Below are 22,846 nucleotides of genomic sequence, written 5' to 3'. Positions count from 1 at the left end.
AAGAAAATTCATAGTCAGACCTCGTTATAATTTGGGGCGTGGTCAGATGACGATAACCGAATGATTACCCCTTTTCTCATCTTCCTGACGACGCTCGCTGGAAAATGTTTTATCCAGAACAGCAAAATTATCGTGAACTCGGTCAACAATACTTGACCTTCGAATTAATCGTATCTTGAACCCGCTCTCATTCAACTAATTCCATGGCCAAACTCTACCTCTAAGTCACTGTACAAAGAATATAATCTGGCTCTCACTACGATTGGCTTATTAAATAAGTAACTGCCTTAAGACCTGCAACTTCGGAGAAACTGAGGGCAAAATTTAAAAGGAATCTACAATTTTGTTGCAAAGGCGCAATACTAAAATATCTTCTGTCGTTTCTTACTTTTGATATTAAGTTCACAAACAGACATATTCATTTAAAAAAAATCGGATTCAGGGAGATTTCTTTTACAAGTTCATTAAAATTTTGAAACCTGTTTTCCTCTTTGTTCACTTCGAGGAAATAGAGTGAGATCAAGAAAAGTGGATAAAAGAAGAAAACAGGTAGAAGAAAAGCCGTGATTTTTCTGTGTTTGAAGAGAATTATAAAAGATAAAAAAAAAAGAAAAAAAAAAAGAAAGAAAGATAGCATTCTGGAATTTAGAAATCAATAAGATCCTTATTCCCGGAAGTGTAAAAGTTCGATTAGTTAATTTAAATACAGAGCATTTGGCTGAAAACTAGTTTTAGATGTGCCACTTTTGTTTACAAATGCACGACAATTTCCTTCACAATTGATTTACAAAAAGTATATCTCAAAGAAATTGGAATGGCAGCAACTAATATATATATTACCAGACCTGTTCATAAAACAGTCTGTATCAAATAACCAATAAATAAAAAGTAGAATCAAAGACTTTGAAGCAAACGGCCTTAAATCGGCCAAATGACAAACTTTCGAGACGAATCAAGTTTTAAACAAAACAGTGGAGCTCTCCGTAAGCCTTTGGCTCGGACGTCTTCACGGTCAAGGATAAGCAAAAAGCGAGATTTTTCCAGCATCCTCGCAACCTCACAAAACAACTGCTATGTTTGTAAACTGACAATTATCCATAATGAGAGCAGTTGAACTTGTTCTATCAGACATTTGGAGATCTGAAAAATGGGTCAGTCGGGCCGGAGTCGTGGGCTCCTCGACTCTGCTCTGAAACAGGAATAACCAGGCACTGTTAGTATCTTCCTCCACCCGGAAGTCGGCTATCAGAAAAAAGAGATCGATGGATTTGTCCCGGCAGTTCACTGTTATACGAGTTTAAAGATATCTTACATGCTAGCCTGGTACAAGATTCAGAAATGGCAGAGAACACATAAAAAGTTAGAAAATTTTGGAAAATTAGCGAATGAAATCGCTTAATTATTTTCTTTGACCCCTTTTGTTTTTAGTAATAAATGAATAAACGAAATAGTGTATTAAAATATAATTAAGTATAATAGATTATTTACAAGAAAATTAAAAAAAATTATTATTTATTTATTACTTGGTAAAAAATGTGATGTGTGAAATTAAGTCTACGTATCTAATATTGAAAATTTTTAAATGATTAATCAAAAATAAATAACACAATACAAGTCATTTTGCTTTTTAAAGGAATCGGGACTTTCTCTATAATGAAAATTGCCTCCATTTCAGTTGTAAATGAAGCGGATTTTTTCGCAAGTAAAATTTAATATCTGATAGGAAATTTAAGACATATAAAAAGAATAATTTATTTTAATAATAAAACAATAGAAAAATATTTTTAGTAAAGTATTTGTTTTTTAATGGCAAGTCAAATATATGGTGTGATACGATCCTTTTCAAATTCACAATCACAAATCTGTACACTCAGAAAAAATAATTCTTGGTAATGTCTCTTCAAAATTAGTAGAATATATGAGCCAGTTTAATAATTACAGTGAGCTTATTTTCATTTTAATCTGCGAATAATAAAAATTGCAAAAAAATAATAAATGTCGTGTCATTTGAAAATACCCCCAAAAATGAAAATATATAATATTTTGCATGATAAATAACTACAAAAAATTAATACTATCATTCAGAAAAAATACAAATGTTTAAACATGCATAATGTTTGTAAATATTGTTACATAAAATTTCATACCATTGTAAGGAACAGTTTGCTTACCGAAAAAAAGTAAAAAAAAAAAAAAAAAAAAAAAAAAACTACCTTTCTATCATATGAGCTTTTGTTCGATTCGTTTTTAAAAGATAATTTATAAACTTTCGACTTTTCACACCTATACGAATTGTGCACTTCCGTAATCAGTGAAGCGCCTCCGCGGAGTAGAACTGAAAAACCAGTTTTCTGAAGGCTCCTTTCAATTGACTCGCGAAACTTTTAAATATTTATTGGCATCATTCTAGGAAACACTTTTCGGCTCTATAGAATTAGAAATGACTAAATTCTTCAAAACAAATGGTTGCGCATTGTGGAAATAATGTTAACATTGTAATATGAAGCATAGCATAAAAAACCATTATCAATGGGGATGTTAGTTTTAAAAAATTCCCGTCCACATCCTTCTAAAAAGTAATAAACAAATTTTATTTTTTAAATAAAGCAGACATATCTAGATCCCATTTTCTTACGCGCATCACGAAATCCGGCTAATGCGAAAAGAAGAAATTGAGTTCCTGTCCATTAAGAATGAATGAAATATTCGCCAAATTATAAGACCAAATAATTCATCATGTGACATAATAAAATTTATATCTCATTTGACAGTGAAACTTTAACTTTTAAATTACGAATACTATATATCGGTGCATATTTAAAAAAAGACATAAAAATGGGGAGGGGAGGCTGAAATCTACCAATCAGAGGAAATTCAACTTGCTTCTTGGTATCAAATCCCACTACCTCCTTCTTGAACAATTGGAACATTTGTCTCCTTTAATAGGCGGGCATTATTTCGTCAAATACAAAGTAAGAAGGCTGACTTTTTCCATGTCATTGCACATTAATATGCTAGTAGTCAGAATCATTTTACACTGTGTTTTCGACTGCGTGTGATGTGAATCAGTGTCATTTCGTATTATGTTTCCTGTTGTCGTTCGTGTGAAATGACGCCATTTAAATATTTTTTTCCGGTTTCATTTGATGCACTGAGCATTTCAAACACTATTTTACTCATGGTTTATGGGATTTAATTTGCATATTCAATTTATGATTGCTCCAATAAAAAGTTTCATATGCTCTTTCCTCCTTTATTCTGCATCCCCCCCTTCTTATACATATATAGATTATTCAATAAAAAAAGGCTACAATATATCTGAACCTAAAAACGAAAACAACAAGCGAAAGAAGCCTCCAACATATGTCTGTCTCACTCTCTAATAAAGATGAATTTGCACATTTGAATTTCCCGACCGACTGAAACCAAAATTTGTCATAGAACTACGACTGCAGTCACGAAATCAAATACCAAATTTGATAAATTTTAAGTCACTGCATTTTTGAGTTATCGCGTTTGCGACTTTCTGAAAATACAGACCCTCAGAAGTTGATGCCCCTTGTTGAATTTGGCTCACGATTTTATAGATGCCTACACTACAGATATTAAATCTATGTACAGAAGTTTATCCATCTGGCTCCTTTCCTTCTACAGTTAATATAATAACTTTATTTGAGTAATCGGATAGACAGATTTCCTTTGAGTACGTTTAGCTCAAACTTTGATAAAAATCTAAAAGTTTGGTGTAAGGACTGTGTACCAAATTCCGTTCATCTAGTTCAAAGCGTTTTTGAATTATCGTTGTCAAATATAGACAGAAAGGTAGATATTTTCCAAAAACATGTTTTTCGATCTTAGAAAGATCTAAAGATTTAGGATCGTCAAAATCTTGGTTTCGAATTTTTTGCCAGTTAGAATACTTTCTCTATACTTCGTATACCAGAAAGTAAAAGAAGGGAAAAAAAAAAAAAAAAAAAAAAAAAAAACAGGGATTGGAAAAGATTTTAAACAGTCAATAGACATTTTTTTCATTGCTTTATAATTTTATGAGAAATAATAAAGTTTATTTTTTACAAACTGCTTTTGTAAGCTTTTAAAATATTCACACTTCTTACAAAATATACATGGTCATTCATTTTTGCAGTTATTTCTAATGTTTAAATTTGTAATAATCAAATGTTTATTTACATAGGAGGTGCAGTATGAATGGATGTCGGCTTTTAATTGACAGAGAATATTTTATTACTTCATTTTTATTTCCTTTAATAATACTCCTATTTATTTCTTAACATGTTCACTACTATGATTCTCGTATAATATCCGATTATCTATCTAATTCGATGACACCTTCTGTGTTATCTCTTAAATCAAATAGAGTAAGAGTTAGATATAATTAGATAGATGTATGAATCATAGGTGAGTCATGTGACGGATCCGGAAAGTAGCTCTAAAAATAAAGATTATCGGGTTGACTTTAATACTAAGTTAATTACTTAGACCTAAATATACATATATAAAAACGAAGATGTACCATAGAGGGAAATATTAACTAGAAGCATAACATTAGAGTTTTAGTGACTAACTAGCGCCCTAAGGCGACCCATTCGTCGGCATTACTGTGAACGAAAAATGTCATTAAAATCATAAAATCATTGGCGCATAGCTTAAATTTAATGATCCGCTCAGCAGAGCATTTTTAAATTCCAAAATTTAAAGACTGGTATCATACATGTTGCAGAAGTCATGTTTGTTGTGCATCTGCCATTTGTCTCAAACTGTCACCTCACTTAACATGATTTATTTTTCTGAAATGGGGAATGATTGAATTTCTTCTCATCGCTGACCAGAGACATGCATAAGAATAATAAGTGAAATGATTCGACATCTGCGTGTCCAGTGAAAGTCAAAAGACCCGGGATTGATATAGAAAATGTTTTATTTCAAATATGATACAAAGTAGATATATATAACTTATTGTTAACTTATTTAAGCAGAGTCGAACAACTTGTAAACATTCAATTAAATCAAAATGCAAAAAGAAATAATTCAATTAAAGCAGAAAAGCATCAGATTTCACGCGTCAAAAAAACTTGAGCAGAGAATACTGTCACCGACAAAAACAATGAAAGTTGTAATATTAATATTTTGTCTGCTGTCTTTTAGATTTTATCACTGCTTTTAATGGTTCAGGCATTTTTTAGTCAGTTCGTGAGGGATTTTTTTGCCATTTTTCTATGACTCTTCCTGATCTGAAATGGCTCTTTGGTGTAAATTATTTTTAAGATATGTCCATAAATTTTAAATGGGATATGAATCAGGAAGATGGTGCAAAGTTTTTGCAACGCAACAGAGTTACAGTTCTCTCAAAATCAATCTCTGATGCGTGTTAGGGATCGTTATCATGTTGGAAGATCCAGCTTTGTGACAATCCCAAATTCACAACACTTGGAGCAACATTATCTTTTAAAATATTTAAGTTTTCCCTTTTGTTCATTGTAGATTTGACAAATACTAAATTGCAGACCCCTACTACCACCATACACCCCCATATATAATTGTCTTAATTGAATAATTATAACTGGATTCTTCATTTTTTTTCTTCCATATTTTTGCGACTTTCTGTGTACCAAATAATTCAGATTTTTCTCATCACTAAATAAAATATTATTTCAAAAATCTAAATCCTTATTAAGAGACTTTTTGGCAAACAGCAGGTGTTTTTTTGGCTCGATTTCTTACACGTAATCCTGCTATGTGACCCAAGTTTATGAAGAGTCCTCCTTATACTTACTTAGTGCTTATACTGATTATTGTGAGATGCTTTCAGATATTTTAACAGCACTTGCAACTGGATTAGATTTGATCTCTCGTACTACTGCCCTCACTTCTGGATGAGTAAGTCGTCTTGGTCTAAAAATCTCTAATCTGTTTGCATTTGGTCAAGACTTTTCTTGACTGTGCAATGAATACTTTAAGCAATTTTTAATATTTCATGTAAAGATTTACCATTTTCCTTTAAGTTTATTATCATTTTTCTCGTTTCTAGTGCTATTTGTTTGCCCATTGCAAAATCTCCCAGATTTTTTTATTATTATAATTACTAAACCCCCTAGAAATTTACATAAGTTGAGGCCGAATATATGACTTTAACTTATATCAAAATTCTCTAAGAAAAAAGTAGTAATATCTATAAAATTAAAACATTTGAAGCAGAAAGAGTTATGTGTTTACTTTTTTTTGACGCATAAAATTGGATGATCTTAGGTTCAAGTTCCCCTCAGGGGCTCACCTACTATAGGTGAGTACGGGTGTCCCAATCCCGAGGTACCCAGGGATCTTTACTCCCTTTATGTTTCTACTCCCCTAAGCTTTCTGCTGTCTGCTTAATTTTTTCCTTCCCTCGACGGCAAGCGAGGGCGCTCTCCATGAGAAGCTGTAGCCGCAGTGTTTGCTTCTTGCTTCTCATGGACAGCCAAGACCCCACGTGTTTGCCGTGCTTGGCTACCCATTAGAAAGACGGGTGGTGCACTGTGGTCCCCTGTGCATCAATCGACTGGTAGATAGTCATCCTAGTGGCTAGTCTGCTAGGGATCAAGCGAAGGAGTTACTCCTTGGGCTTGGCGTTAAGGGTGGTCACTGTCCCCGGGGGTAACTCCGAGCGTATAGGTTCCGGCTAGCACTAGGGTAAGTGCCGAGGCTGGAAATGACCAGAGCCGGTGGCTGCCTCCCCTTGTTGGGCTCCGTGGTGGACGGTGCCGTCGGGCCCGACTCATCCGTAATATCGTATGGCTCCTCCTAAAAAATCTCCCTTCAGTGGGCATCAAAAAGCAAAAAAATTTATTACAAATCAACCAAAGTTTGACATCTTCTTTATTATTAAGCGTTTATCGGACAAAAATGAATCCTTTAACTCTTTTCGCCTTTCCTTGTACAGAAGGCTATCACAGCAACCGTTGGTGAGGTCACCTCAATCCGCAAAATGCGTTCAGGGGACTTGCTAGTAGAAGTATGTTCTAAGAAGCAAGCAAATCAAATTTTAAAAGTGACCCAAATTTTAATTTTGGCCCAGATATAAAATTACATCCATCTGATGATGAATCTGAGCTTGAAATGAGTTGCGAAGATCTGGCAACTCCAACAATCGCCTCTTCTCATTACTCTTCTAAACCAGACTCTTAATGGGCACCTTCCTCTCTTGGAATTGTCGCGGCATTCGTTCCAAACTTCCTGACATCAAAGCCATTTTAATCAAAATTTCATCCTGCTTGCATTGGTGTTCAAGAAACGTTTTTGACATTAAACATTCCCATCAAATTGCGCGGTTATAACTGTACTCGGAAAGATGCAGACACAGGATCTCACAGTTCTGGAGGTGTCTGTATCTTCACGTCAAATCTCTATCCGAGTTCACAACTAAATTTACATACTTCTCTACAGGCTGTGGCTGTGCAAGTTCATGTACGAACATTAGTCACAGTCTGCTGCATTTACTTACCGCCTCATGATATCATCCGTCAACAAGACCTTGATAACCTAGTGGACCAGCTTCCTTCGCCTTTTATTTTACTCGGCGACTTCAATGGACATAGTACTTTGTGGGGTTCGGAGAGTACAAATTCTCGTGGGAGACAGATTGAGCAGTTTATTGCCAATAACTGTCTCTGTTTAATTAACAACGAAGAGAAAACATACTTTCACGAGCCCACACGAAGCTTCCATACTCTGGATTTGGCCATATGCTCTCCCGAACTTCTGCCGTTGCTAAACTTTACTGTTAGCAACGATCTATATAATAGCGATCATTTTCCTATTATTGTCTCCCATGCTGATAGCGGCGGTGCGACTTATTGTCTTCCGCGTTTTCTATTCCAGCGTGCAGACTGGAAGGCCTTTTCGCAACTAGCAGATATCACTGAGTCTATGATCAACCTCACAGATATTTCTGAAGCTGTACAAAATGTCCTTGACATTATAATCCGTGCCGCAACATCCACTATTCCAAAAAGTCCATCACGTCTAAGGAAATTTCGAAAACCGTGGTGGAATGAAGCCTGTCGCGACAGTCACAAACATCAGAAAAAGTTATGGAATATCTTTCGAAGGTACCCTACTACAGAGAACCTGGTTGCTTTTAAAAAAGCCAAAGCACTAGCTCGTCGCATACGTCGTCGTAGTCAGAGGGAATCCTGGATTCAATTCATATCCTCAATCACATCTTCTACTTCCAGCAAAGTCCTGTGGAGAAAAGTAAAGGCTGCTAATGATATATACCATAACTCTTCCATTCCTGTTTTAAATAGAGGGAATGTGAAGTATTATGACCCATTAGACGTAGCCAACATTCTGGGCGAATCATTTGCACAAGTCTCCGCAATTAATTCGTATAGCCCTGCTTTTCTGGCAATTAAGAATAGCGCGGAACGGTTGCATTTAAATTTTAGTGAGCGAAATACTTCTCCATATAATTGCGAGTTTAGGATGTTTGAACTAGAAACAGCATTATCTCATGCCCATGATACCAGTCCCGGGCCTGATGGGATTACATACAATATGCTCCGCCATTTAAATAGAACTTCCCTTTCGAACCTATTGTTATTATTTAACAGAATATGGATCGAACGGAAGTATCCTTCACAATGGCGGGACGCTATAGTGATCCCTATCTTAAAACCTAACAAGGAAGCTTCTAATCCTCTGAACTACCGACCAATTGCACTAACAAGTTGTCTTTGCAAGACCTTTGAGCGAATGGTCAATGCTCGACTCGTATATGAATTGGAGAAACAAGGATGCATCTCTCCGTTGCAGAGTGGTTTCCGTAGAGGTAGAACTACTTTCGATAACCTCGCATTGCTGGAACGCATTTGTCAGAAGGAACCACCGTGTCTCCATTTTCTTCGATATAGAAAAAGCATATGACCGTACTTGGCGCTTTGGCATACTTTCAACTCTTTTTAACTTTGGCTTTAGGGGAAACCTGCCCATATTTTTACAGAATTTTTTATTATATCGGACCTTCAGAGTTCGTGTTGGGAACTTTTACTCAAATCATTTTATTCAAGCTGAGGGGGTTCTACAAGGAAGTGTCCTCAATGTCACCCTTTTTATTATTCATCTTAGCCAGATTTTAACTTATTTGCCTTCATCTGTACAGGCGAGTCTCTACGTTGATGATTTGCAGATTTCATATCAAGGAAGCAATATGAATCTTATCGAGCGGCAATTGCAAAATACCGTGAACAAATTGGTTACTTGGTGTAATAACAACGGTCACAGTATCTCGCCGGAGAAGAGTCGATGTGTACACTTCTGCCGAAAGAGAAACATCCACCCAGATCCAATTATTAACATTGGAAATGTACCAATCCCTGTAGTGAATGAAATACGGTTTTTGGGAGTGATCTTCGATCACAAATTGACTTTCCTTCCGCATATTTTACATCTGCGGAAAAGGTGTGAAAAAACATTAAATATATTGAAGGTGCTCTCCAAAACATCATGGGGTGCTGATCGAACTTCCTTACTCCGTATTTACCAAGCACTCATCCTTTCCCGAATTGAATATGGTTGTATGGTGTATGGCTCAGCACGTCCTACAGTGTTGAGGCGATTGGACACCATCCACCACACGGCTCTGAGGATATGTTCCGGAGCATTTCGCACTTCTCCAATAGAGAGCTTATACGTCATATGTCACCAGTTACCTCTTCATTTAAGGCGTACAAAATTATCAGTTTTGTTTTATTTCCACACACAGTCCGTACCTCATCACCCCATTTATCACAACAAACTTCCAGTTGGTCTACGTAGACTTTACGATACCCGTCCTGCTTGCATTCTGCCATTCTCTGAGAGAGCCAAAATGATACTACACGATTCGGACTTTAACGATGTGACAGTCAAAGTTCATAACCCTTTTACCTTTCCACCTTGGGATATCCCACAATTTTCTTTTCTGAATCCATTCGTTGGTTTCGATAAGTCGTCAACAGCTTCTGTAGTCTTCCAACAGCTCTTTTTATTTCATCGTTATCAGTATTCTTTGTTTGTGCCAATTTTCACGGATGGCTCGAAATCAGCTGGACATGTTGGTTGTGGTATCATACTGCCATCTGATACACTGAGCTACCGACTTCATAATTGCTGCTCTGTTTTTACAGCTGAGTTGATGGCTATTTTCTCTGCTCTCCAGAGAATTCCGCCTGCTCCTCAGCGTAATTTCATTGTTTATTCTGATAGCATGAGTGCTTTGGAATTGCTATTTAATTATGATAATCGGATACATCCTATCGCTACCCGCATTTTATTCACTTTGTGTTTACTGAAAAACAATGGTTTTTATATAATTTTTTGTTGGGTTCCGAGTCATGTAGGAATCTCAGGTAATGAAAAGGCCGACTCGGCTGCAAAATCTGCGACATCTGACTTAAGGACTGGAATACCGTATCGTGACATTAAGATGGCATTCTCCCGCCATATAATTTCTTCCTGGCAAGAAGCATGGGATCGGCAGACGCATAATAAACTACACTCTATAAAACCTACAATTGGTTTTTGGCCCGTTCTATCTATACGAGAGATGGATGTCAAACTGACTCGTCTCCGTATAGGGCACACACGATACACCCATAGGCATCTCATTTTTGGTGAGAGGGCACCAGTGTGTCCTACATGTCATGTTGATTTTAGTATCAAACATATTTTAATTGAATGCCCTGTTTTTAATCCTGAACGCGTTTACCATTTTTCAACATCTTCAACAACTTTAGAGGACTTGGTGGGTGAAAAATTCCACCGAAATATTTTTAACTTTTTACGAGCCCATTCGTTTTTATACTTGCATTTAGCACCTTTTACCGTTTGTTAGTGTTTTGCATGGTCTCATTATTTCTCATTAAGTTTTCATTATCATATGTTAATACCCATGTTCATATTATATTACCAGAAATTTAATTTTTTAAAGTGCTATATTTTAACCAGTTTTATGTTGATATCATAAATTTTATATTTTATAATTTGCTCTGATTTTACCGTTTGCTTGGCGCAGTATAACCAAACATGGTTCTTGCGCCATAAAACCACAAACAAACAAACTTAGGTTCAAGTTGATGTATTTCTTTATGCATTTCATTTTAATTGAATGCTTACAAGTTGTTCGATTCTGCTCAAATAAGTTAACAATTATTTATATCTACTTCATATTATACGAAACAACACATTTTCTACATCAATCGCGGGTGTTTACTTCAGAGGCGGCGGTAACAGGGGGCAAAAGGGGCAATTGCCCCCCTGTCGGCGGCCTCTTGCCCCCCCCCCCCATCGGCGACAGATTGAGGGCTTCGTTGGCAAAAGTGTTCACCATTTTAGGACGGTTGTAGAGAGTAGCGCATTATCGAATATGATTATTTAAAATCCACTTTAGTTAATATATTGTAAACAGTCGAAGTATCTCAAGTAACGGTTAAAGTAATTTGACTATATTCGACAAAATAATCAATAGGGTGGAAGGCCAATAATATACCGTATATTGCGGATAATTTTTGATAGACCGAACTAAGAACTGAATGCAATGGATGTCGAAAATGGTAAATTCGCAGATTTTCAATCATCTGATTCAAATGTCGTTCATTAAGCTTATAATTTGTACTACTTTTGGCAATATAACCGACAAGGTAACAAGTGAATAAGATATTAACAAGGTGATATTCTCATTTTGATAGCAATTTTTGATCGGTCGATTAAATTCAATGTGGTTAGTGCCGAAGATGTTAAATCCGCAGATTTTCAGACATTTGATTGAAATGTAGTCCACTTAGCTTATAATTTGCATTAGATTTGGCAATATATCCGAAAAACGAATAAGATACCGCATTCTGCCGATAACTTTTGGGCGGCCCACTATGAACTAAATATGATGAATGTCGAAGAATATATCCACAGATTTTCAGACATTTGATTCAAATGTCGCTTATCAAGCTTTTAATTTGCACTATTTTTGGCAATATAAACGACAAGATGACAGGTGTATAAAACAAAGACATGTCGCATTTTGTCAAAAAATTTGATCGGTTGACTAAGAATTCAATACGAAGGGATGTCGACGAGTCCAAATTCTCAGTCATTTTATTTAAATGTCATAATGTTCATTCAGCATATAATTTTTACTATGTTTAGCTGAATAGTCAATAATCTGGCAAATGAATACGACGTCACATTTTTTCCGACTAATCATTATCCTTCGGCTAAGATTTTATCATAGATTATGAAAAAAAAAAATTGTTTTTATCGGGCACTTCGATTACCTGCCAGTGGAATTATTAGAGAAATTGGAGCTTTTATATTATTCATGAATAGGACGATAGAGTTGTTTTCCATAATTCATAATTCAAATCCAAGTTCTAAAATTAATCATCATCTTATTCATATAATTGTTACTTCCTCGGTAACGAAATGATAAATTTATTTTATTCATTTCACTATGAGAATTGCCTGACTAAAATCTAGTTAATGGTTAAATTAAATTTAATATAACACTTTTTTCTTTTGACACTCTTGTGAGTATGCATGCTAAAAAGAGTTATTTTGCTGTAGCCACATTATGTGAATTCATTATAAATCACCAAAGTAAGTAAACTGCATAATTGTAAATGAAATTTATTTAACAGTAAAATATCTGTTTTCTTTTGCAATCTAAATTATCAGGCTACAATTATTACACTAAATAAATATTTCTGACTGCATCTGACGACAAAAATAAATAAATATTTGTGGTTTGGTAGCTTTTTAGCTACACTAAAAGAGTTTACCCAAGTATGCAGTTTGTTAAATAAATAAATTACAACCTATTTTCCGACTCTCCGCTTAATATTATGACTATGTAATCGGGAACGTATCATTTATATATTATTTATTTCTTTCAATGATTATTCGGGGCAAAAACTATATAATTTCAGATGCTTCTAAATTTTTAATAGACTTTGAATAAAGATGTCTTGATAAAAAGATGATTAAAATAGTTATTTTTAGAATATTCCTAAATAACACATTAACCCTTTGACATACGAACTTACTTAACTTCCTAATAAGATGGCAGATCTTATTTCGGGCAATTACTGTTATCTTAATCCCTAGAATATATATTATTCTAAGGAATAATATATTCTCTAGAATAGAATAAGGCATTTGAAGTAAAGATGCATTTTCAAGGGATTTTTGCATTTTAAATTACTTAATGCTTTCACTTAATTTCAGATTTAAAATTTAAAATTCAATAATTCCATAAGCGAGTCAGATTTGCCATTGTATATGAAGGGGTTAAGAAAACCCAATGCATGAAACTGAGGGGATAAAACTCACGTTTTTGGGTGGAATGTTAATTTGCAATAACTTCGAAATAAAAATGTACTTTACCATAGAACGCGTGCCTAAAAATGAAGATAGTTGAATTCATATTCAAGATCTAATTGTTTTTTAATAAAATGCATTGGTTTTTTTAGCCTATATATATATTGAAATATAAATACATGAGGGATCTAACGTTTAAGCAGTCCATTTTTCATAAGAATATTTTTCATATTTTACATAAAATAGTAAGTTTATACATAAATTTAGAAAATATTTTCTCCACCCTTCTTAAGAAACAACATCATTGTATCTTTTCAGCATTCTATATTGTTCGTGTCCGATCTATAGTAAATTTTTGTTGAACACGCGCACTTATTCTCCTCGGATTCCAAACACCTGTACTCGTTGTTGCAATCCTTATTTAACAAATATTTTAAGTAGGGAACTACGCTGAAAATCTATTTATGGAGAAAACATCGAATATTTTTTATTTATTATTCTAGATTTCTAAAAAAATTCTTTTATAAAACTTTTTTTTATCAACATTCATTTTATTTAGATTTCACGATAAGTATATGCATTTGTTTAATTAGAATGACACGCCATTCTGACGTAATTTATGTTCCTGTCTATATACTACAACCTAGAATAAAATATAATCATATTTTTTTCTAAAATTAGATCTCAATGCAATTAAATCTCAAGAGTTTCATAAAAAAATAGGCTCAAATATTAGCGATATTTTGACAGTCAGTAAAAGAAACTGAGAACAACATCCCTCCTTAGAGATATTGTGCTTGCGCCCCTGTCAGATTTGTCTTGCCTCCCCGTTGGCAAATCTCTGTCGCCGCCTCTCTACTTTCTTTTCTCTGGTTACTCTCACTGTAGTACCAAATATGTTTCGTAATTTGTGTGATATCTTAATACATTTTTATTTCCTGACTGCACTGCAACAAGAAAGCACAATTGCAAGCTTAAAGAGGAAAGTGTATATTAATGCATCCAATTATATTACAAAAAAGAACAACAATATTTAGAACCGTACAAACTGTAAAAAAAGTTCTGACATTTCTTACTTTTGAAGTGAAGCCTGATCTGTAACTACCATAGTTACTATTTATTTTTGAATTTTAATCATATTTGCACTTAAAATAAAATCAAAATTTTTATTTCAACCTCTTTTGCATTTTAAAATATCTATTTAAAATGCAAAAGGAGACATATTTTTATCTCTTTGCCATCAGCACTGAAAGAAAATCCAGAATAAAATATTTGCAATAAAACAAAAATTATTTTTATCTCATTTCAGCAATGAAAAAAAAAATGTTGTAAACTATATATAAAAAAACTTTTTAAAGATTTGCTGAAGTCAGAGAAAAAAATTGTATGATAACTAAAAGCGATGTTGATAAAGATAAAAGATAATTGTTTAAACTTTCAGATAGTGCAAAAATAATTTGTGCCATATTCCGGTTGGCTCGAAAAAATTGGCGAAAATTGGCTCGAAAAAAATTATAAAATAACTTTATTTTTAATTAGTTAGCATTTCAAAAAAAAATGCTCCGAGATGTACATTCTCACCATCTGAACCAGGTTCTATGTCCAGCGGTGTGACCAATAGAAAGCATTCTCCCTTCTTGTTTGTTGAAATAAAAAGCAACAACCATGGCAAAATCAGCAAGCTTTTCGATCATCAATTATCAGACATAAACCAAAATAAATTATTTATAGTCACCTATATGTAAATAGCTGCACATTTAAAATTAGCTGTACGATCGCATATTGACGCAATGAAATATCTTTTAAAATACACGGGGGTGTGTGGGAGGATTATTTAGTGGCAAGTGAATAGAATATATATCTTTAATAAAATGCATATAACGAAAAAGCATCTCACCTGGCATTGCTAAGAGGTAACAACTGTTCCGTGAGACTTCCGTTATTGGCAATTGGATGGCCATGGATAGGATGATCGCTCTGTATTGGGCGACTCTTGCCACCACCACCGGAAGGTCTTCTCGTGCCCTGTTCATTGCCACAACAGTGTAGAATGGACCCTATGAGGACTAAGAGAACACCTACTCCCGACACGATGAGCCAAAGGGGATCCCACCTGTGGAAGGCCAGGAAGACCCCTCCGGTCATAAGAACGCAGGCAAGGATACCCAGCAGTACCGAGGTAAATACTTGGGGGCTGCAGCACCCTTTGGTAGGAGGATCTCCCTCTGAACTGTACTCCTCTTGGCAACGGCAGCTTCCTCCGACACTGGTCTCCACCATTGTATAGCTGGTCTCATCCGAAGGGTAGGGGAATGCGACACCCTGAAAAATGAAATTCGAAATCACATCAATGAAATGAAATTCCAAATGAAAGTCTATTGATATGCGAACTGGACGGTCAGTATTGTTGCTAGCAAACAACGTGATGTTGAATACCCATATAAAAAGAATTATAGCTCTACAATTTAACGGCATCGGGTGAGAATTTCTATTCTTGACCCGCGGGATACAAATGTGGACAAGTTTAACTCGGAAATTCCTTAAAAAGGCGAGTACTATCTATTATACATCTATTACTAGGCTCTTACTTCTATTCAGAAAGTTGCCGATGACATCCTGAATTGCTAGTCACTGAGTCGTAGTCATTATGCTGCAATCAGATATCCCCAACTGAAAAAATAGGAATTTTATATATATATATATAAAATTATATATATATTTATATTTCATATATATATATATATATATAAAATTTTTATATATATATATATAAAATTTTATATATATATATATATATATATATATATATATATATATATATATATATATATATATATATATATATATATATATATATATATATATATATATATATATATATATATTTTAAATAACCCTTATTTTAAAGCAGAATTAGATTAAAAAAATGGTGAATATATCTTTAAAGAGGCATTATTAATTGTCTCTTTAAGTTGGTATATATGTATTATAATATTCATTATTTAGATAACGTTATTATTGTAAATGACGAGATATTGATCAGATCTGTCTTTACACGTAAACACAATACCATTCAGTAAAACTGCTGTCGTTTCATGACGTTTCTACCATATTTTCATTCAAGGTGAGCAAGCAGATTGTCTCAACAGAACGAAACCCGCTGTCGTTAGAAGAGAATGCTGAATATTCGTCACAACTCGCTGCACAGTGGATGAAAGTAAAACTTAAAATCAATTATTTCACTCTACTAAACCTCTAGCGAAGAGGATTGCTCCCTCACTCATTTTTTCCAGCGACATTTTTTCCCATCGCCGATGTCACGATGAAGATTAAGTCTCTGCGGTAAATGTCGAAAATTCAAAGGCCGACGCGAACTCGCTCAAACATTACGACGAAAACCCTCGGCAGTTTTGTTTTTGTTTTTTTTTCTAGCTTGGCTAAATTTAATTAAAATGGTTCTTTTTTGAAAATTACTTTTATTAATATGATAAAAAGCAGAAATTTATTTATTTGAATTATTTTCTATTTTTACTACACTCCAATATTATAAATATAAAGAAATCTTAATATCCTTTCTTTACTTATTCTACCGCTCGTACGAAATCAAAATTTAATTAGTTAGATATATCAATTAATTAAAAGTTAAGTTCTGAAGTTGTTTGTCAACATGAATACCCAAGTGTAAATTATTTCACAGTTCTCAGATGTAAGGATATGTGTACTAAATTTACTATAAAATTCCATCTTTACGAAACGGGATAAAAACATATATATATATATATATATATATATATATATATATATATATATATATATATATATATTGTTCAAATATCCAGTCCAATTCCACTAGTTTTAATTAGTTAAAACTCAAAATAAGACAAACTAATTTTTTAATAGCTATTAGTATTTGATGATTGATATTCACCGAAGTCATTATGATAAAAACTTTTGTCCGATTAATTTTTAATTGTGAAAAATGTTTTCTTAGCAATGACTGCCAAAAAATGTCAAATTCGTTAGTCTCATATCTACATTTACGAATTTTTTGAACAATTTTTGCATCATGTATGTCCTCCACCCCACCCCACCCCGGCGATTCAGTTATAAGATAGTATTCAGTTTATAAACAATACAAAATTAAATCAAAATCCATAATCATTCATTTTATGCGGTCGAATATTGGCCACCAGCATAATTGCTTCTCGCTGCGGGAACTGAGCATCGTGACAATTCATCAAATCGCACAGAAGATTCACTGGACAATGGACTTTCTTTTGCCGCTTGTTTCTGACGAGGTGCATCACTTGATCCCAGCAGCGCGCATTTCTCCCAGCAGACAGAGTTTGTTTCCACGCTTCACTACGGCGGACACGATCGAAAGCCGCAAACAGATGTTTGAAAAGAAAGGAATCCCGGCCTTCACTTATTCATCCATTAGCATCTAAGTATATGTGATAATGCACGAAGAAAGTGAGTTTCACAAGTAATGAGTTGCATCTTCAAAGACTTCCCGGGATTCATATCTCTGTTTAAAAATATTCCACACCTGGAAGAGATCTTTTGACTGAAATGCTTCCAAAGAGGTTTCAAAAAGTTGTATCAGAAAAGACTCTTCTTTACTTTCTCCGACTCGATGTTATATAGAGAGAAAATTGTGTTATCGCCAAAAAATTTGGCCCCGAGATTTGGATGCACCTCCGCATTTTAGACATTCTCCATTCCGAGAAAACCATTTTTGGAATAACGTTCAACCGTTGGACTGTGAACATTGTCATTCAAAAATGGAACGATTTAGACCAATGAAATGGGATATGTTCTCTTATCATCAAATATTGACTTCAATCGAATTTCGGACGATGTCAGAAGAAATATTACTTTCTCGTAAACTAAATATACAGAAAGTATTGCAATCGTCAAAAAATTTGAGCTCGAGATTTTGACGAATCTCCACGTTTTAAATATCTTTGAACTCAAAAAATACATTTTTGGTATCATGTCTATCTGCCGATCCATCTGCCTGTCTGAAACGCTTCAAGCTACACGGATGAAATTTGGTATGTGGTCTACATACCAAATTTGTAGTTTTCTTTAAAAATGTGAACAAAATCCCTTCAGACGAAATGCGTCGAATATAAGAACACAATGAAAAGAGCTACATGGATAAAAGTCGGCACACTCATCTACAACAAGGCCATCCGCCGGTCTGCACTTTCAGAAGCAAGTCAATGCAATAACCCAAAAACGCAATGATATTTTGTATGCGACATGTGCAATTCTGCGTCATTTTTTTTCTGATTATGAGCTCCACAAGCTAGATGGCAAAATTTTACTAATGGTTTCATCACCAGAGTAGTGTAACAAGTTTGGAACCAAATACGCTAACTATCTGACGGCCGTCCTTCCGTGCGAACACAACAATCGCAGCTAATTAAATAAATGCGTTGTTTTATTTAATTAGCAGCGCCAAAGTTTTTTTTAAAAAATTTGTAGCTCTGTTTCAAATGTTGGATCAGAGGAATTGATTTGAAAACATAGTTTTCTTAATAACTCTACAAAGGTGTGTAGAAGCTAATGAGAAGAACATTCGCGTTTCTGTCATGAAACGAAACCATAAATTTGCTTGAAAAACTCATATCGGCTATTTTTATTGTTTCCCTTTTTAAGTGAAACATGAAACTTAGCTGTATCGATAATGAAATAATGTTTTTAATCTATTAATATCATCTTTTAAGATACCTGGATACAAAAAAATAATCCTGTTTCTAGAAAAACCAGACATGAATGAGTTTTTTTTTTTTTTTTTTTTTTTTCGTCGTCAAACTAACTGATACTTCCTGAAGTCTTGTTCTTTTTCTTGATATAAGTAGCCTAATTTTTAAAAACACACCTTCAGAAGCAATGTTGGACTCGCAAAGAGAGATTTAAGTGCAGAGAAGCAAAATAAAGCAAGAGAAACCACAAGAAAATCCGCTGGACTCAACCAGCGGACAGGAGCATTAAACCTAAAGATAAGTGAAAACTATAACTTTATGAGGTAAAATAAATAAATGAATGAACGAACGAATAAAAATATTAAAAATCAAAGAATTTAAATATTTAAAAATTAAAGAATTTATTTAATAAAACAATTAATCAAAGAATTTAATAAATTTATTTTTAAATAAAGCCCCTAAAATGAATTATAAAAGGAATGCCAGCACAATCCAATAGGTTTGAGTAAGTTATAGAAATTGCAGGAAACAACGTCAAAATAATCAAAATAAATAAAATCAAAAATTGCAGAAAATAGGATCACCATCGGACATTCATACTTCAAATAAAAAAAGACATCAAAAATATTTACAATGCTACAAATTGCAAGATAAATCCTGCATGTATAAAACGCATTGGCCCGTAACAAGCGTGCTTCATAATAGGTTACACCAGTGAGCCCATCTGCATGAAAGGAAGATAGGTAAGCAGAGTTGAATGGCTCAAGAACCGAAAACGTCAAATAAATTTAATAGAATTCGGTCACCTAGCAGCATGAAGAGGCTATCCCAAAATAAACAGAGACCACCCCAAACCATCCTACGCTGTTACCGGCAAAATAAATATTCTAAATAAAAGAACTACGCCTTAGTCCCCAGTTGATACAAAAGTCGCATGCGGAAGACAGCATCATGTTGGATATATAAATCTTCCAAGAAAAATCATCGTGGTTGTTACATGCAAAAACTACTAATAAAAAGTTTTGATTTTCCTTGAATTTCTCACAGAGTCATTCAAAATTATCAAGGGCCATAAAAGAAAAACTGATACAGATTCGCTTCCCATACAACAAGCCAGCATTCTTTAACCTTTCATCATTTTTGAATTCTCATACTCAACCCAACATGTTGCCAAATATTTTTAAATCAAGATTATGGATTCTATGACCCTGTAGCAATTTAGAAGAAAACATAATAATAGATAACATACAAAAGTGAAAGCAGATAAGGTTTTGCTCTTACAATTTCAGTTAACATGCCTGTTTTTCTGAAGCTTTCAGTATGAGTGTTTTGGTAATGAAATCGAACAGGTTACTTTTATACTATAATACTATCTCTGAATGTTACTATTGATTTCAAAGTATATCTTTAAATAAAAATAAATATTTCTGTACTTAATTTTCTTCGCAAAGAAAATCATTCATACTTAAAAACACAGTAGGCAAGATTGAAAGATACTACAATACAATCAAATAAAGGAAAGAATTTAAAAATCTTCACTTACAATATGATTGTGTGTGTGTGTGTGTGTGATCATGTTCGCGCTTTAACCTAGTATGTGCAGACCATTTGCCCTGGAGCTGCCAAACTAGACTCATATATACTTTGGAACATAGAAATGTGCAACACACATATACTTTGGTGATGTGATTAAAAAAAAAATTCATTAAAGATGTGTCGAAATTTTAGAGTTTTTCGGAGACAACTTTATCAAAATATTACAGCACAAAAATGATTTTTATGTCATCTTAAGATTGAAACGGTTATTAATTCTCAATGATAACTCTTATTTAGCAGTATACTTTTTTTTTTCCAGTTTTGAATCAATTACAAAAATATTTCATGTTTTATTTCCAATAATAAATTTCACACTCATTAAAAATAAAATTTAACCTTTACGAGCACACTATAATCACCTGGAATATTTTTTCATCGACGAAAGCTTCAGCCGAAAGATCAAGTTAATTGTCACTGCAGACTAAATGTGAGACTGGGTGATTTAAGAGTGACTGATTCAAATAAAATTATATTTAAGATTTAAAAAGATACAGTCACAAATAATTTGACGCAAAGCAATTAATACGTAAAACAATTGAGACAAATCCTAACGACGTTATATTTCCGAAGGCTGACTGTTTGTTTCGATCTATAGCCTCTCTCCTTCCATTTGTTACAAACCTAAAAATGCATCATTTTTAGGAATGTGTCTGTATGAAGTGAAATAAATACGAAATATGATATTTTTTTAGAAAAATAAATGCAAGAAAAAGGTTTTTGTGATTTTTTTAATATTCATTCAAAAATTCAATTTTTTAAAGACAAACATGTTTTAATATACAGTGTGGGCAAAACCTTTAAAACTTTAAAAATTTATAAAACCCGGAAAATGAAGCAAAATAAAAAACGGTTTGCAGGTTTAGCATCGATAAATCGCGGGGGTTTTTTTAAGATGAAAAAAAAATCAAAAAACATATGATAAGTGGCGTTTCGTACATAAGGGACAGAAAAGACAAGCAAATAACAAAAATAATGTTACCAAATCATTTACTATAACAATATGTGCTCCACATGTCTATGACCACTGGTGATATTACATTGCAGGCGTGTCACAAAGGCAGCAGTGGCAGCATGTGTACACGACAGCTTTCGGAGGGTTACATTCCATCAGATTGGATGGAGGAGATCAATACACCCGGGATTTTAAATTGCCCTCAACACAAAAGTCTCCTGATGTCGGAGATCGGCCACTTAAACTTGCAACGACTGCTAATAATTCTCTCGTCCCCGAACGCATGTATCCTTGACTGGAATAGCAGTGTGACCCTATTGCATAAACGTAACAGCAGAAGGCTCTTTTTCACACAACCTTTTCGAGAAGGAGCGTTAAATAACGCTAAGCATTCATTGTCACCGTTTCCAGTCAATGGGTTTTCTACCCATTCACTGGACACCGTGTTTCAAAGAAGAGAGGTCTTGTGATGAGGGAACCTGTGGAACCACACCACAGTGTGACTTTGGGAGAATGCAGTGATTTCTCAGTGCACACTAGTGGATTTGAATTTGCCCAGAAGCTACAGTTATGTGTCGCTATGGAGCGATCCTCATCTGAATGTTAAAGACCTCGGAGGGATCTTGTTCAATTTTGGAGAGCAAATGCTTCTCTCTACGGCAAAAGTTCGTGGCAAGACTGCGATTCTGGAGAGCGCGAGTATTTACAATTGCCTGTCCCATTGGCATATTTACAACTAAAGTCGTTCGTACCAGTGCCATCTGTCGTCCGTTTTTTTTTTTTCTTTCATTTTTTTTTTTTTTTTTTTTTTTTTTACCTTAAAAAAATTCCCGTGACCTATCAATATTAAACCTGCAAACCAACTTTTATTTTGGTTATTTTCTCGGGTTTTACGAATTTTTAAAGTTTTCGCGGATATTGTGGCCACCCTTTACAGCGGATCTAACCAGGGCTCAGCAGCTAATTTCTAAATCGCAAGTAACAGATATCCACTACATACATCAAGTAAGAAAAATTGTCTAAATGAAGAAAATAGTTATATTATGTATCATTTGAATCCAATGATTATTCTGATGTATTGCCGAATTTTAAATTTTTATACAGACCTTCGGTCCTATGAGTCTTATTTTATAAAATATTTTTGAAACACTCATAAAAAAAGGGTTCCACTCTTTTGTGACAAAAATTGTTTTGAGCAGTGAAAATCTGAATATATCTATTTTCTAAAAACGCAAGATTT

The 22,846-nt window shown here is 34.0% G+C and overlaps 1 protein-coding gene across 1 annotated transcript in view; it reads right to left on the bottom strand.

Annotated features, from left to right (window-relative positions):
- Positions 1 to 22,846, bottom strand: part of LOC129968453 (mucin-5AC-like) — a 77,500-nt gene that overhangs the window by 18,489 nt on the left and 36,165 nt on the right. Inside the window, exon 3 of the mRNA XM_056082323.1 lies at positions 15,242 to 15,666. Within this exon, the coding sequence (XP_055938298.1) occupies positions 15,242 to 15,666 (425 nt within the window). The remainder of the gene's footprint in view (positions 1 to 15,241; positions 15,667 to 22,846) is intronic.

The sequence above is a fragment of the Argiope bruennichi genome, chromosome 5 (genome assembly GCF_947563725.1).
Source record: "Argiope bruennichi chromosome 5, qqArgBrue1.1, whole genome shotgun sequence".
Lineage (NCBI taxonomy): Eukaryota > Metazoa > Arthropoda > Arachnida > Araneae > Araneidae > Argiope > Argiope bruennichi.
This window is presented reverse-complemented; position numbering and strand designations above follow the sequence as displayed.